At 44.4% G+C, this 14,440-nt stretch overlaps 1 protein-coding gene across 1 annotated transcript; it reads right to left on the bottom strand.

The window, feature by feature from the left end:
- Positions 1-5,215: 5,215 nt before the first annotated feature.
- On the bottom strand, positions 5,216-7,663 carry CITED2 (Cbp/p300 interacting transactivator with Glu/Asp rich carboxy-terminal domain 2). Its single transcript, XM_047860789.1, has 2 exons — positions 7,415-7,663; positions 5,216-6,949 (listed from the first exon to the last, which is right to left on the bottom strand). The coding sequence occupies exon 2, from the start codon at positions 6,939-6,941 to the stop codon at positions 6,120-6,122; it is 822 nt and encodes a 273-aa protein (XP_047716745.1). The 5' UTR covers positions 6,942-6,949; positions 7,415-7,663; the 3' UTR covers positions 5,216-6,119.
- Between the last annotated feature and the right edge of the window lie 6,777 nt (positions 7,664-14,440).

A 14,440-nucleotide genomic window follows, 5' to 3' on the forward strand; every position in this document is an offset into this window, starting at 1 on the left:
TCAAGTTACTGCCCTATACCTTCTTCCTATTCTGCTCTGCCTCTTACAGGGGTGGCCCTAGCTAGCTGAAAATCTTTGCCCTAAAAAACATGGTGGCAGACAGGGATCTAAGAAACATTTAGATTTTTATTTTCAGTTCATATTAGGAGCATAGCAGTTCAATCACTTTTCACAGACTGGCCCCATCATGCATATATTTGCTAAACACACCGGATAAAGGGAAGAAATACGGAACTAGCCATCATTTTGCATCCAGGATCTTCCTTCAAAGAGTTATCCAAAATAAATATAATGGGGCAATATTTACAAGGAGACCCAAAGATATTTATATACAATTTAAGTGCTATGTGTTTGTCAGTGTGGAGATATGGTCATGAAGCAAAGGGCGGGGGGAATGGTGGGTTGCCAGAAATTAAAAAACAAACAAACAAACAAACAAACAAACAAGCTCTGTGGTCAAGCTAAAGAAACCACAAGGCCAACTTTTCTGTCGATCCCTGGGGAGACACACAGAGAAAAGGGTTCAGTAGCCCTGATCACATTTCCTCCACTCTAGCATCCTATCCCCTACAAGTGTTCATAAAATACCATACCCTGGAGTTGGCTGTCCTCTGACAACATTTTTTTGTGGTTTTCTGCCAGTTTGACTTTTGCTCAAGCCTAAATCTCGCTCCCCACCCAGCTTTCAAGAATAGACCCACAGGATTCTTTAACACTATTAACTTTTCAAAAGCCATTCGCCTATTTGCATATCTCCTTCAAGGCACACCAAGGCCAACCTTGCGTTGCCACAGGCTCCTTTGGAGCCACAGTCCCTCGTTTGCTCTGTTCAGCAACCCAAAATGTCATCAAGGAGCCTTTCCACTGTAGAGGGAAGGGGAAGGATTTCAGGGTGGAGCACGATGATGATGCCATGGGAAAATTCCAAGAATCCTGTGACCTACTGTCCTCACCCATGTCATGTCCTGCCTCACTAATCTTTCAGATTAGTTCAGCCTAATGAAAGCCAACAACATATAAAGCTAGTAATAGTACTCATTCGTCTTGCATCTGCTTTAGTTCACTCTTCATGTGTTGGTTTAGCCAAGCAGAATTCTCAAAAAGCATCACCAACTGGCTCCTGGGGCGGGCTGTGACACCTTTAATGCTCATCTGGCGGCTGATGAGGATCCAGGTACTAAAAAGCCATTATTTGTTCCTAGATCGCAAGGAAGGTGTTGGTTGATATTCTCTTTCCCAAGGACCATGGATTCAGTTCCCCCACACAGTAGACCCCAATTTCTCTTAGTTTTTCTTTTATTATGTTCATAAATATCAAAATACTATGGGAATTCACCGCAGCAGCTCCTAGAGTATTTTCATTTCATTATTTAGCATCCCTCATAAATTTAAGTTCTCCAGTGAAGGGGAAAATTTCTTTACTTCAGGTGTCTCAAAATTTTTCAAAAATATATGGGAATCTTATTTACTATAAAACAAACTAAAACTATTTACCAATAGTACACTACTTGATACAGAAATGTCCTTATATTTCTTTTTTTGTAATTTAAATGATAAGTATTGCTGCCAAGAAAAAACAGAATCATTTCTCTCCTAGCTGGATAAAAATAGGTCAAGTAATTTAAGCCAGTCCATTGCAATTAAAATTCTGACATTGCCATTGTTTCTTCTATTCTGGGGGGAAAAGACAAACAGAACACAAGATGATAGGGGTTCATTGGCTAAGTCACTTGGTGTGCTATCCATTGTTTTAACCTTGCTTTAACCTTTAACCTTTAACCTTTAACCTTGTCTGGCTTTAACCTGCCTGGCAGCTGTGATTCTGATGACAGTGGTACAGTACCAAAATGATAAATACCATCTCTGAAGCTGCGTAACACCTCTTTTGTGCTAGCAAAACAATACGGTTGGAGAGGAGAACATTTCCAATGGCTTGAGTCCTGAATTCCTTGAATTCTAAATGTATTTCTTTCTTTGGAGACAATGTTATCTGCCAAGCTTATTTTAAAGTAAATTTTACTGAATCAATTAGACAGCAACACTCATTCCCATTAAACATCCTGTGGCCCTTTCACAAGATTAGAGCTTGTGGCTTGGTCGCATTCCAACACAGATAACCGCATTCTGCATTCCTAGATATTTCCCTCCACCTTTCCGAACACTTACCATCAAATGCATTATTATTTGTACTTGTCCCAAAACAACAGTTCTGTTGTGAGAGTGCAGAGTATCAGTTTTAACTGACAGGCTAAAGCATTTGCTCATTATACTTTTATAAAAGAAAACCCCTTAGCCAATGCATATTTTGAAATGTGAGGCACATCTCAATTATGTACACTTATCCCAAGTTAAGTTCTTTGGTAAGGAAAATACTCTTATTTTCATAAAGGGTGTTTACTTTGAAATCTATTTTAATAAAAAAAAAAATTTGTTGCTCAAATATATGCTGTTTGCTTCAAGAAAGAAAATGAAGCATTCAGAAAAGGTAAACAAACAAACCACCACCACCAACAAAAAAAACCCCTCTTAAGGAAATGGCTTTCCTTTGACCTTCTAAATAAATTCCACAAGGGGGCGAAAACACCTAATGGTCTGGGACTGCAAAGTTTGTATTTCAAAGCCGGCCACCCATAATAGATTAGTGGATTAATATTTTGCTCTAAAGGATCTGGCCTTTAATGTTGACATCAATTTATAGCTAGCCCAGGCGTTTACAGTAGTAAAAGTCACGGAGACCATAAACTTCACAATAGATGTCAGCCTTCTGGTACCAGTGCTCTAGCCTAGCACCCCATAAACAGTGGTGATTAGGTAACTGTCCTTCAAAGACCCATCCATAGATGTAACGTCTTTATCAGCTCCCGCAAAAATACCGCCACCAGGATCCGAGCAGGCACAAGGCAGAGGTGCAGGTTTTCATCAACGTGTTCTTATTTTTCTGACTTGTTTCTATGATGTTCTTGCTTATCATTGATCTCATCTTGAAAAATCAAGCGTGGAGTATCTATTTGTGGGCAAAGCTTAAAGAACAGAAGCTCTCTTGTACCATGTTAGAACTTTTTGAAAAACAGCCAAGGTACGGAGGTCAAATTTCCCCATATGCTATAAGCAACTTAGTAGGAAGCAAGACCACAAAAGGTTTTGCAAATGTCCGCCAGTAGCCCGGTGATCTAGGTCACTGTACAGGTTTCATGAATCAGGTTGTTCAAACAAGGAGTTATTTTTCCTGTGCTTAAGAGACCTGCAGATATCGCATGGAATCTGCTCAATTGTTGATCGAGAAAGAGTTTTAATGAAATAGAGATCATTCAGATGAATAGGGGGTGGAGGGGGGTTGTATTTGCACCGAGGAGAAATTGTGCTTTTAAACCAGCTCCTCTGTTCTGGCAGAGATGGGCTCAGGATCTAATAATAGTTCCTTGGGCTCCGCGTCTCCACATACGTGTTCCGGTGTTAGAACAGCAGGAGGAATTTAGTGACAGAGCAGGTGTTGTGGCTTATTTCCTGGCAGAATGAATGGTGAAGGGTGGTGGCAAGACAATTATTTTGTTTCTTTCTTTATGCAAAAAAAAAAAAAAAAAAAAAAAAAAAAAGAAAAGAAAAGAAAAAAAACACAATGCCTCCAATAGCTTTCCTTTTTCTTTTTTCTTTTCTTTTTTTTTTCCTGGCACCAGTGAAAAAGAACAAGAATTGCTGTATTAATATGTATGCAAACATATTTTTTCGCTTGAGCCTCTGGGAAAAAAAAAAAAAAAAGGAAAAGAAAAACTTACTGCAAAAATGCCTAGCCAGGAAGATTTACTGCTGATTGCAGATTTAGTATTGACAGGTCTTAGCTGAAGAAAACTTCAGCTTCAACTATTAATGTGGGAAATCTGGATTAGCTTTTTAAAATGGGGTGAAGAGTTTGGAATTATTTTCAATTTTCAGAGAAATTATTTATTTAGAACATAATTTTTAATAAGGAAATGTCAATTAGAGAAGTATAACAAGCCCAGTGGAGTGTGTATCTTAATTTTAATGGCTTGCCTTGGAAATAGAATTATAGAATGTAGGTGATCTGAATTATATTGAAATGAGCCTTTACGCCAGACTCACTGTAATTTAACACTTCTGCATTTCCTCTTTTTTTTAAATTATGAAATATGGGATTTAAGATTAGAATCTAAGGATCAGAATGAAATGTTCTTTTAAAGTTATTATTTGTGAGATTTTCCTCAACCTGTATTTTACTTCTTCAGTGGGTCAAATATAAAAGACTATTTTTTCTTGAATGTAGGTATGTTGCTCTTACAAGATAAGCTAAGAAAACATGAAAGGGAAAACAAAATTCCATCTTCAAGCTGGGATAACTTGAGATTTTAACAATATGACTTTTTCTTTTGCTTGGTTATAGGCAAAACTCGACACCTACTTAACTGTAATTATGTCTTCCTGGTAAAACATTTAGGTAAAATTAAACAATCTTATCCTTATGTCCTTTGCACCCCTTGTCTGTAACAGAAAAGGCTCAGAATTCTGGAAAACAGGGAATGCGTGCAAGGGAAGATCTTGTGAAGACTGTAATTTGACCTTTGAATCAACCTCCCTGTGTAAATTTTAAATATTATAGAACAAAATAGAAAGCCTCAAGGTGGAATTCTGCCCCTCTTCCTCTTAGGACTATAAACCAGTCAGAAGCTATTTCAGAGATTAAGCTAGAAAATGTGTGCCTCTCCTTAGGACTTTTGCTGAGAAATAAAATTCGTCACTAGAGATAAAGGGAGATTTATGTTTAATGCCATCCTCAACATTCTCCCAGTATATTATCCTGATCTGCATTTACATAGTTGAATCAGGTATATCACCAGAAACACTTGGTGTTCCCCCCTCCCATCCCGTGAAAAAAAATTTTTTTATAGGATTTAGTGTCACAAACCTTTAACTCTGGAGTACACTTGAATATGATGACAATTAAGAAAAAAAAATGCTCTTTGACAACTTTGCAGCTTCTGATTAAACCACACCAAGAGGCATGTTACAATGATAACAATGAAGCATTATGCCAATTATGTTAAATCCTGCTCTCCACTTAAGCTCATCATGACCTGTTTTAGTGTCCTGTAATTTATCCTTTGGAATGCTTACTCTCATCAATAAAGTGTTCAACTTACAGAGAGAAAAAGCCACCAAAAGGAACAACCACCCCCACCCCCAATGACTTCTAGAAAACAAGTATTTCTTAACTTTTTATTGACATTGGCAAATTAAAATAGAATAAATTAACAAGTATTTTCTCAAAAAAATGTTTTGTACAAAAATACTGTCAAAATTTCCTAAAAAGCTTTCAACACAGTAGTATCTTTTCATGTACTGAATAGAACTATTAGCACAGTGTCAAAAATGTTGAAGACAGAAACAAAATAAAAATCTGTGAAATGTTTGCCACTGACGACATTCCACACCCTATTATTGTCTGTACATATGGGGGAGGGGGAACAGCCAACTTGAAAGTGAACAGTATGACTTTTCCTGATCCAGAACGGTTTGGCCCACATCTGTTTAATCTTCCAGTTTAGCATATTTAAAAAATTAGTCTGTACTCAAATGCATAGTTAAAAAAAATGAAGCGAGATGGCAGAGTTTGTGCAGTAATATCTGCCCTTCAAAGTTCATGCAACCAACTAATGCAAATTTTTCCTTTCACTCGTCAATCTGAATGCAACTCAGTCATTTGAAACCATCTACAAAATCCACAAGATTAAGCAGTTTGCCAAGATTAATATCTAACAGTTGAGCACTGGAGAAAGTGAGGAAATAAGGAGTAAAAACAAACAACAAAAAAGACCAAGTTAGCTAGATATTTCAACTACATAAGGGAGGTGAATGTCAAGGCTACAAAACGAAACAAAAACAGAAAAAAAAAAAGTGGCAGCAATTTTTTTAAACCAATTTGTACAAGTTTATAGTTTTACTTTGTTTCCAAGTTCTCAAACCTTTCAAGATCTGAAAAGTGAGATACTGTGTCTAAGGGAATGTTTTTTTTTTTTGTTTTGTTTTGTTTTTTTGTTTTTTTGTTTTTTCTTTAATTCACACCGAAGTTGGGGGTTTGATTTCTTTTCGCCGGGGTTTCGATCAAGTCAACAGCTTACTCTGCTGGGCTGCTGTTTGCACACGAAGTCCGTCATAAAATCAAACTCGTTTTGCCCCAGCCAGAGTTCCGGCAGCTCCTTGATGCGGTCCAAACCCATTTCTATCACTAAGGACATAAGCACTTCCTCGTCGATGAAATCAGTGTCTATGACATTGGGCGGCAGCATTGCAGCAGGGACGTGGGCCACGGAGGCGGGCATGTTGCTGCCGCTGCCGCCGCCGCTGCCGCCGCCGCTATTGCCGCTGCCCGCGCCACCACCCGAGGTGCCGCCGGAGCCGCCGGGGGTGCTGCTGCCACCGGAGCCGCCGGGGGTGCTGCTGCCGCCGCTGTGCTTGGGGTTGCAATCTCGGAAGTGCTGGTTTGTCCCGTTCATCTGGTGGCCTGCAGCAGGGTGCAAATCCGGCATGTAGTGGTTGTGGGGGTAGGGGTGATGGTTGAAATACTGGTTGTTGAGCTTCTGCAGCTGCATGCTGGCCGGCAGGGAGCCTCCCTGGCTGGCCACCGGGGGGCCCATGAACTGGGAGTTGTTAAACCGGGCCGCGGGGGCCAGCGCGCTCGGGGGGTGCCCTCCGTTCACAGTCCCCGGCCCCATCGCGTGCCTGATGCCGCTCGTGGCATTCATGTTGCCCGCGCCGTAGTGTATGTGCTCGCCCATCAGGGCGTTGAAGGCGTGTTGGGGCTGCTGCTGCTGGTGGTGATGGGGGCTCGGGAACTGCCCCATGCCCATGCGATGGGCAGGGTGGTGGTGCAGCCCGTTGGTGCCGTCGGGGAAGCGCCCGTGGTTCATGGCCATCATATGGTCTGCCATTTCCAGTCCTGAAAGTGAAAAGGGCAGACGGTAAGACTCGCGCCACACGTGCCGCCCACCAAGACGCACCCCACTTTTTCTTGCCTCTGTCCCCTAGGCTCCCCGGACGCACGTCGGCTGCGAACCACTAACTATCCCCGGGATCCTACTAGTAGCTCGTGCACCCGGGGCTGGCCGCCACGGCGGACCTGCCACCCACAACAGAGCTGGGCGCGAACAAACAGCCCCTTCCCCTGCGATCGGGCGGGCGGACCCGTGCCCACACCCCCCTCTGCTCCCCGAAGTCGCCTAATAAAGGAAGTGCCCCGTAGCCGTGCCGCGAACTTCAGGCATTAAATCAGCCCTCCTCATCCTGTTGTTGCACATCCTGTTGTTATTCCCCAGCTCCGCCTCACGCTCTTCCTCCGGGCAAACCCAGCCCTCGGAGGACTGGGCTGGCAGGCGCCCCAGCCGGCTTCGCCCGCCGCGCTTACCTTCCGTCTTTGCGATTTCTGCTCCGAAGACCGAGGGCGGGATCGTCGGGTCCGGGACCGGCTCAGCAGCACATAGAGGGGGCCTTCCCGGTGTGCAGGGCGCTCGCTGTCGCGATGTCGGCACAGAGGTCTTGCAGCAGCCGCTGGGGCAGAATCGGAGCCGTTCCCTTTTATTTCCCCTCCGCTGCCCTCGCAGCTCTGTAAGACCGCCCGGCAGCTGCCAACAATGAGCTGTGTTTCTTAGGGCTTTGGCCACAGTTAATATAAGGGATTTCAGGAAGGGCGGAGCGAGAGCCTCCCGGGAGGGCGGTGGCAAAACGCGGACTCCGGAGCATCGGGCACGCCGGACCGGGTAGCGGAGCCGCGTCCCCGCGGCCAGAGGCACGTGCGCAGAGGCTGCGGGCCCAGGCGCCGCCTCAGTGCCGCCGGACTCTGGTTTCCTCTCAGCCCACAAACACCGGGCCAGCCCGGTCGCCCCGGAGCGGGAAGAAAACGCCCCCTGCACTTCTAGCTCCAAATTAGCGCCTGCCCCGAGAAGAGCGAGGAAAACGCGCTGCTCCCCGCTGGCCGGATCCCCCACCCCCCGCACTCCCAGTCGGCTCACCTAGCGATGTGGGCTGCCTTCTGCAGGGAAAAGGGGGTGCCCTGCATAGTGCTCTTCCTGCATAGTGCCCTTCTGCCACCCCGGCTTTGCAAACCCTCCACCCACACCCCCCCGCCCCCCCTTCCCCGAGCTGCGAAGAATGGCTGTGTTTCCCCGAGTGCGGTTTTAAATACCCGGACAAATAATGCCCCTTCCCCGAGCACACTTTCCCGGGCTGTGCCTTTGTGTTTTTATAGGAGCACTGGGTGAATCTGATCTAGCTATTCTGAATGTAGATGCATTCCCCCTCCACCCCCCACCCCCGCCGACTCCTTTCAAGGACAGGAGCTGGGGGCGGGGAGCGGCAGCGGCTGCAGGTGGACGGAGCGCGCCCGCGGGCCCGGCCGCCTCCGCTCCCTCGCCCTGGAGTCCGGTCCGCGCTTTCGGGCCCACTCGCCGCTCCCGGGGTACGTGTGCTTCTGCTAAGTTTGCGTTTGCAGCTCTTGGTAGCTTTGGCATCCGAGCTGAGGCGTCTCTGCTCTGTAAACAAACTCAGCGATCCTCGTCCCCAGATCCACCTTTTTGCACATACACAGTTTCTTGCTTCTGCTGTTGCCCTTGATCCGGGAGGTGGGGGTGTGTGCAAACTTGCACAGCCTCCCTCCGGGCTCTGCCTGACGATTTGGGGTTGATTTAGAAGCGAACGGGTTTGTAATTAAGAAATTCGAGGGCTGAGTAAAACTGCTGTTGCTGGAAAAGGAAAACAAATAGATAACATGGTAATCGCTTTGTAAATAAAGTCGTTCTGGAGGTGGGCACGTAGCTGCACGTCCCGTATGGCACCGTGCGCGCGCACACACTGCTGGGACTCTTCCTTTTCAGTGAAATTGTTCAGTGGGGCAATAGGCGATAATAATAACCTTGCTTCCCAGAACGCGGCACAAGTAGCCTGGTCGTCCATTTGGCTCATTGACTTGCAAATAAAAACCCTAACACCGGTCTGGGCTACTACCCGGTCGGAGCCCTCTTGCTTTCTCACTTGGAGAAGCCGAGTTGTTTCCCCAACACCATGATGAGGTTGCTCTGAGCTTTTTATATTGCGCTTTATGTGGTAAAAGCGAGTTTAGCGCTCCGAATAAGGACTTCTGTTCAGAGTTGTTCCTTCATAACTCGATAGCCATTGAAGACTTCCTGCTGCGAAGGGCTAGTCCCCCGCCTTCCACCCCTCCTTTTCTCCCTTGCACACAAGACTTTTTTAGGCCCTATTTTTTGGAGGACTGGAAATTCTGATACATTTCCCCTTTCAGGAGTTTGCAGAAACCCTGAGGATTGCGAGCGAATCCTGATTATGTGAATCTATTATCCCTCTGTCTTCCTCTAGTTAGATATATAAATTTATAGACCTACTATGCAAATACACTATTTTTAATATATGTACTTAAACATTGTTACCGTCTTTTTCTCTTTCCTTTTCCAGGCTCTTCAGCATTTATAGCTGTGTGTGCAATGATATTTAAACCTCAAAAATATTTACTTTTTGGAGACTTGCGCATGGAACACGTTGCATTGTTTGCAATAATCTCCTATTCTGTCTACCCACCACTTTTACCTGTAGGTCATCGACTTGCACTTATTGAATGGGAGGCTGGGGAGAAACCTGAACGTGCCACCTGCTATTAAAAAAAAAAAAAAAAAAAAAAAAGGCTCCAAAATTCTGGTCAAGCCCGGACTCAAAAATTGTCAGATTGTTGACTTCCTTTCCTCATACTGCAGGGTCTTGCGACCCGACGACGGCCAGCTCTTGAATGCCTAATCTAAATTCCTCTTGCAGCCATTAAGAAAAGGTGCAACTCCATCCAGTGCCAGTGGTTCCACATACTGTTGGGAAATCTCCTGAAAGGTCACCTCCCCACCCCCCATCCCTTAAAGGGGAAAAAAAATTTAGTTCTGGGACCAGCTGGTCAAAACGTGGCGTGCTTTGCTCATTTATTCACCCGCCCAGTGAATGTTCTCTACACGCCAGGCACTTTCTTAGCGCCTAGAGGAACAACAGGTATGGGAACTCATTTTCGAAAAGGGGAGTGGGGCAAACAGGTTTGGGGCACACTGTAATAAATGCAGCAGCAGCATTCAGCCAACGCCAGGACTTCTGGAAGTACCTAGGAAGGACCCCTAACCTGGTCTCAGGGGCCTTGGGAAGGCTTCCCAGTGTAGGTGGTGACTAAATTGAGGCCGAGGATGAGTAGAGGTTAGGCCACCCCAGGAGGGGGCAGAGACGAGAGCGGCAAGGTTGGAGGGGTAAACTGGGGCTGGATCCCGTGGTCGTTGGTTCCCAAACTGAGAAAATTGGGATTCTATCCTGAAGACAAGGGGATACAGGCAAAGACTTGTGAATCAGTGAGGCGATCACGTTTTTGTTTCAGAGAGATCAGGACAGTACTGTGGAGATTGGATTCAGAAAGTAAGGCTGGAAACAGGGAGTCCGGTTAGGGGCAGTTATAGTCCTCAGTCATCCAGGGGTATGCAGAAGCCTATGGAACCAAGGGTTTATCCTCTGAACCCGGGTAAGGACATGGTCTGTGTGTGACCTTCGCAGCGATAGGCAGCTATATTAGCTTCCTAGCACTGCCGTGACAAAGTACTACTCTCTTTATGCCACTCAGGCTGAAAGAATAGGAATTTGTTGTCACAGTCCTGGAGGCTAGAAGTTCAAGATCAAGGGGTGGGCAAGGCTGGTTCTGAGGGCGGTGGCAGAGAATCTGTTCCATGTGTCTCTCCTAGATTTGGTCATTTGTGGGCCATCTTCGGTGTCCCTTTGCTCGTACCTGCCCCATCCCATGTCTGCCTTCAGAGGACCACGTGGTGTGGTCCTGTGTGCGTATGTTTAAAATTTTCCCTTTTTACAAGGACACCCGTCATATTGGATTAGAGCCTATGCTAATGACCTCACTTTAATCTGAATATCTCTGTAAAGACCCCGTCTCCAAATAAGGTCACATTTTGAAATACTGAGGGTTAGGATTCCAGCACATCTTTTTTGGAGAGACACAATTCATCCTATAACAGTGGTAGAGAAACTGAATAACACCAGACCCCTTCCCTTGTGGAAAAAAAGACGCTGCCTGGGGCTCTCTTCCCAGGTACCCTGCCGGCCTGCACAGTCATTTCTTCATGTTTCTGCTCAGACACTACCTCGATGAGTTCTTCCTGACCATCCTACCCAAACAACAATAGCCCTGTTTGCTTTCTTACACTGTTGGTTTTGCCTCTTGGTGTTTATCCCCACCTGATATGTTGCATATTGAATTTTTACTGTCTTCTCCTCCCTACATTGGCAGCTCCAGGGAGTGGAGACCTTGCCTGTTTGTTCATTTAGTGTCTAAAACAAGTCCTGACAGGTAAGTCTTTTACTGACCAGATGAATGAATGAATGAATGAATGAATGAAATATAGCAGAGGTACTGAGGGAAACTGAATGAAGGATTTATGAGAGGGGCACTTGGAGGGTTGAGCGTCAGACTTCGGCTCAGGTCATGATCTCGTGGTTTGTGAGTTCGAGCCCCGTGAGGGGCTCTGTGCTGACAGCTCGGAGTCTGGAGTCCGCTTCAGATTCTGTGTCTTCCTCTCTCTCTGCCCCTCCCCTGCTCATGCTCTGTCTCTCTCTCTCTCTCTCTCCCCTTCAAAAATAAATAAACATTAAAAAATTTTTTATTTGAAGGATTTATGAGGGGGGAGGTCAGGCAAGATTTTCTGGAGAAGGTTGCTTTCAAGACTGGATGTAGAAGAATCTAGTGGAAAGGACAGCAGGGCACCGCTGTCTGCATGTGGCCTATCATGCACTTGAACAAAATTGTGATCTGTTTGGGAAGATAGCTCATCTGGGGGTCATTGACTGTTGAGTTATGGAGGGAGGTCCATATCGGTGTGACGTTTTGATTGAAACAGAGCTTTTCTGAGGTATGCTTTGAGCTTCAGGAAACTCTTGAGTTGAGGAAGGGATGACTAAAGTACCCAGCTTCAAAAAAAAAATGTATGGAAGAGTTTATACATGTGTTGGTGGGGTGGGGGTGAGGCTAGGGGCCAGGGGCTAGGGTGGGGTCTAATACTAGGTTTTGTACTTTGTATAAATGATCTCACTTAATCTTTACCCTGACGAGCAAGGATTACTTTCATCATTTCAGAAAGGAGGATTTCGAGTCTCAGAGAGTTAAAAAAAAAAAAAAAAAAAAAGACCAAAAAACAAAAAGCAAAAAAAAAAAAAAAAAAAAACCCACCCAAAAACTTAAAAAACAAAAAACAAAACCCACCCAAAAACTTAAAAAAAAAAAAGGCCACCTTCTCAGAGGGTTATTAACTCATGGTTAATAAAGAGGCGGAATCTGTCTATGCATTTCTGCAAGTTTAATAAATAATGCCCTCAATGTATGTGCTTATGTAAAAATGATACATTCATGTCAGTTTTAACCTTGTGGATTTGGTTCTGTGCAATAAAATACAAATTCACTTGAAATCACCACTACACTCATGATAGTGTTTTGCGTCTTTATGTATTTTCTCATTCAATAAAAATATAGTGATTCCCAGGGGGAGAGGGAGCAGGCAGTGAGATGTTTTTATTAAAAAGGGATCTTTAAAGTTGATGAAACTGATACGACTCACCTAAGAGTTGGTTAAAATAAAGATTCCAGGACATCATCTCTAGAACTCCTGATTCAGCAGATGAGGAGGGGGCCTGATGATCTATGTGTTTTTTAAAAAAGCTTCCAGTTAGTTCTGAGGTTTAGACAGGTTTGCAAACCACCAACCTTGTCCTCAGGTAGAGCAGGAGTGTAGTTCACACTCATAGAGTCCTGTCCCCTGGATTGCCACCCATGATTGGAACTTTGCCCCGTCTTTGAAGGTCCTGCTCAGGTGACATCTTCTGTTTCAAGCCTCAATCCCTCAGGTGGAAAGAAATCTGGCTCCCTTGTTGCTCCCAGGACATTTTGCTCTAGATCTTTCTTTATGACTTCTTCTGGCTTGAGTTATGGGTATTTGGGCTCTCCTGTAGCCCTCTGGGATGGCAGACGTTCCCTGGTGAGCCCCCAGGAACTGCACAATGTCATCCATAGAGTAGCTTGTATTAGTCGGCTTGGGATACTGCAACAAAAGACCACCACTGCATGGACATTTATTTTCTCAGAGTTCTGGAGGCTGGAAGTCCACGATCAAGGTGTCAGCAGCTTTGGTTTCATTTGGGGCCTCTCTCTTTAGCTTGCGGGTGTTCACCTTCTTGCTGTGTCTTCAAGTGTCCTTTCCTCTATTGCCAAAGCCCCAGCTGCCTGTCAGATTTGATTAGGACCTACCCAAATGGCCTCATTTTAGTTCAGTCAGTTCCTTGAAGACCTTATATCCCAATATAGTTATATTCTGAGATCCTGGGAGATAAGGCTGCAAGCTATGAATTTTATGGGACATAGTTCACCCCATAAGACACCTCATGTATAGAGGTAACTGACATTTTATTAGCCTACAGGTTCAACAACAAACTACACAACATTCACATTGGTTAGGAGGCTGGATGAAGTATGTTGGAAGGCAGAAGATAACTTCAGTGACCTTAACTAATTACAGAAATGTTCCGTTAAAAACGGAATTATGTTCAATAAGAAACACTTCAAAGGGCCTGTGAGGACAATAACATGGGTATTAGAGGGGAAATTAGTTGACTAGATATAACAAACTTAGTTGACTAGATATAAGAAAAGGAAAGGAAAGAAAGGAAAAGAAAGAAAGAAGGGAAGAAAGGAAGGAAGGACACAAAAAAAGTGTGGGTCAAAGGGAGCTGTCGGTTGAATGGGAGGCAGCAGTGGGATGTTATTAAAAAGGAAACAACTTGGAGTGGATTAGGAGTGAGAATATCTCATGATAGAGCCGGAAGTAACCCTTTTGCTACACTTGGCTCTTTTCAGAGATTGTGGTTGGTTTGTAGCTTTACATTTTAATAAAGAATTACAGAAACTAAAGAAGGTTCATTAAAAAAAAAAAGAGGGGAAATATATTTTAAAGGGATGGGAAACGGGACTTATAATAGCTATTTAATCTGGAGAAGAAAAGCTGACAGGTGACTTAATACATATGTTCTGGTATACACATAGGGAAACTAATATGGAGGATCCTTTCCAGATGTTTTGCTTTTCCACTGAGACAAAGAAAAAAGGAAAGCATTTTTAAAAGAGAGCTTTAGATCAGTGGTTTTCCGATCGTGTTCTGCAGACCTGGAGAGTTCTCGGCTTTACTTTTACGTGCTTTATGTGTTAAGGATTTCTTGTTTGAATTTGTTTTAAAACATCGTTCTGACATTAAACAGTTATGAAAACGAAAGTTTTGGCTCGCACAAAAACCAGAGCCTTCTAATTCTAGGTGGGACTTTAAAAAGAATCTTATCCAACCCCCTTCATTTT

Source organism: Prionailurus viverrinus, chromosome B2, assembly GCF_022837055.1.
Source record: "Prionailurus viverrinus isolate Anna chromosome B2, UM_Priviv_1.0, whole genome shotgun sequence".
In the NCBI taxonomy this organism is placed as follows: Eukaryota; Metazoa; Chordata; class Mammalia; order Carnivora; family Felidae; genus Prionailurus; species Prionailurus viverrinus.

Excerpts from the sequence above, each read along its gene's own strand:
- CITED2 (XM_047860789.1), bottom strand. The coding sequence starts at position 6,941 with ATGGCAGACCATATGATGGCCATGAACCACGGGCGCTTCCCCGACGGC.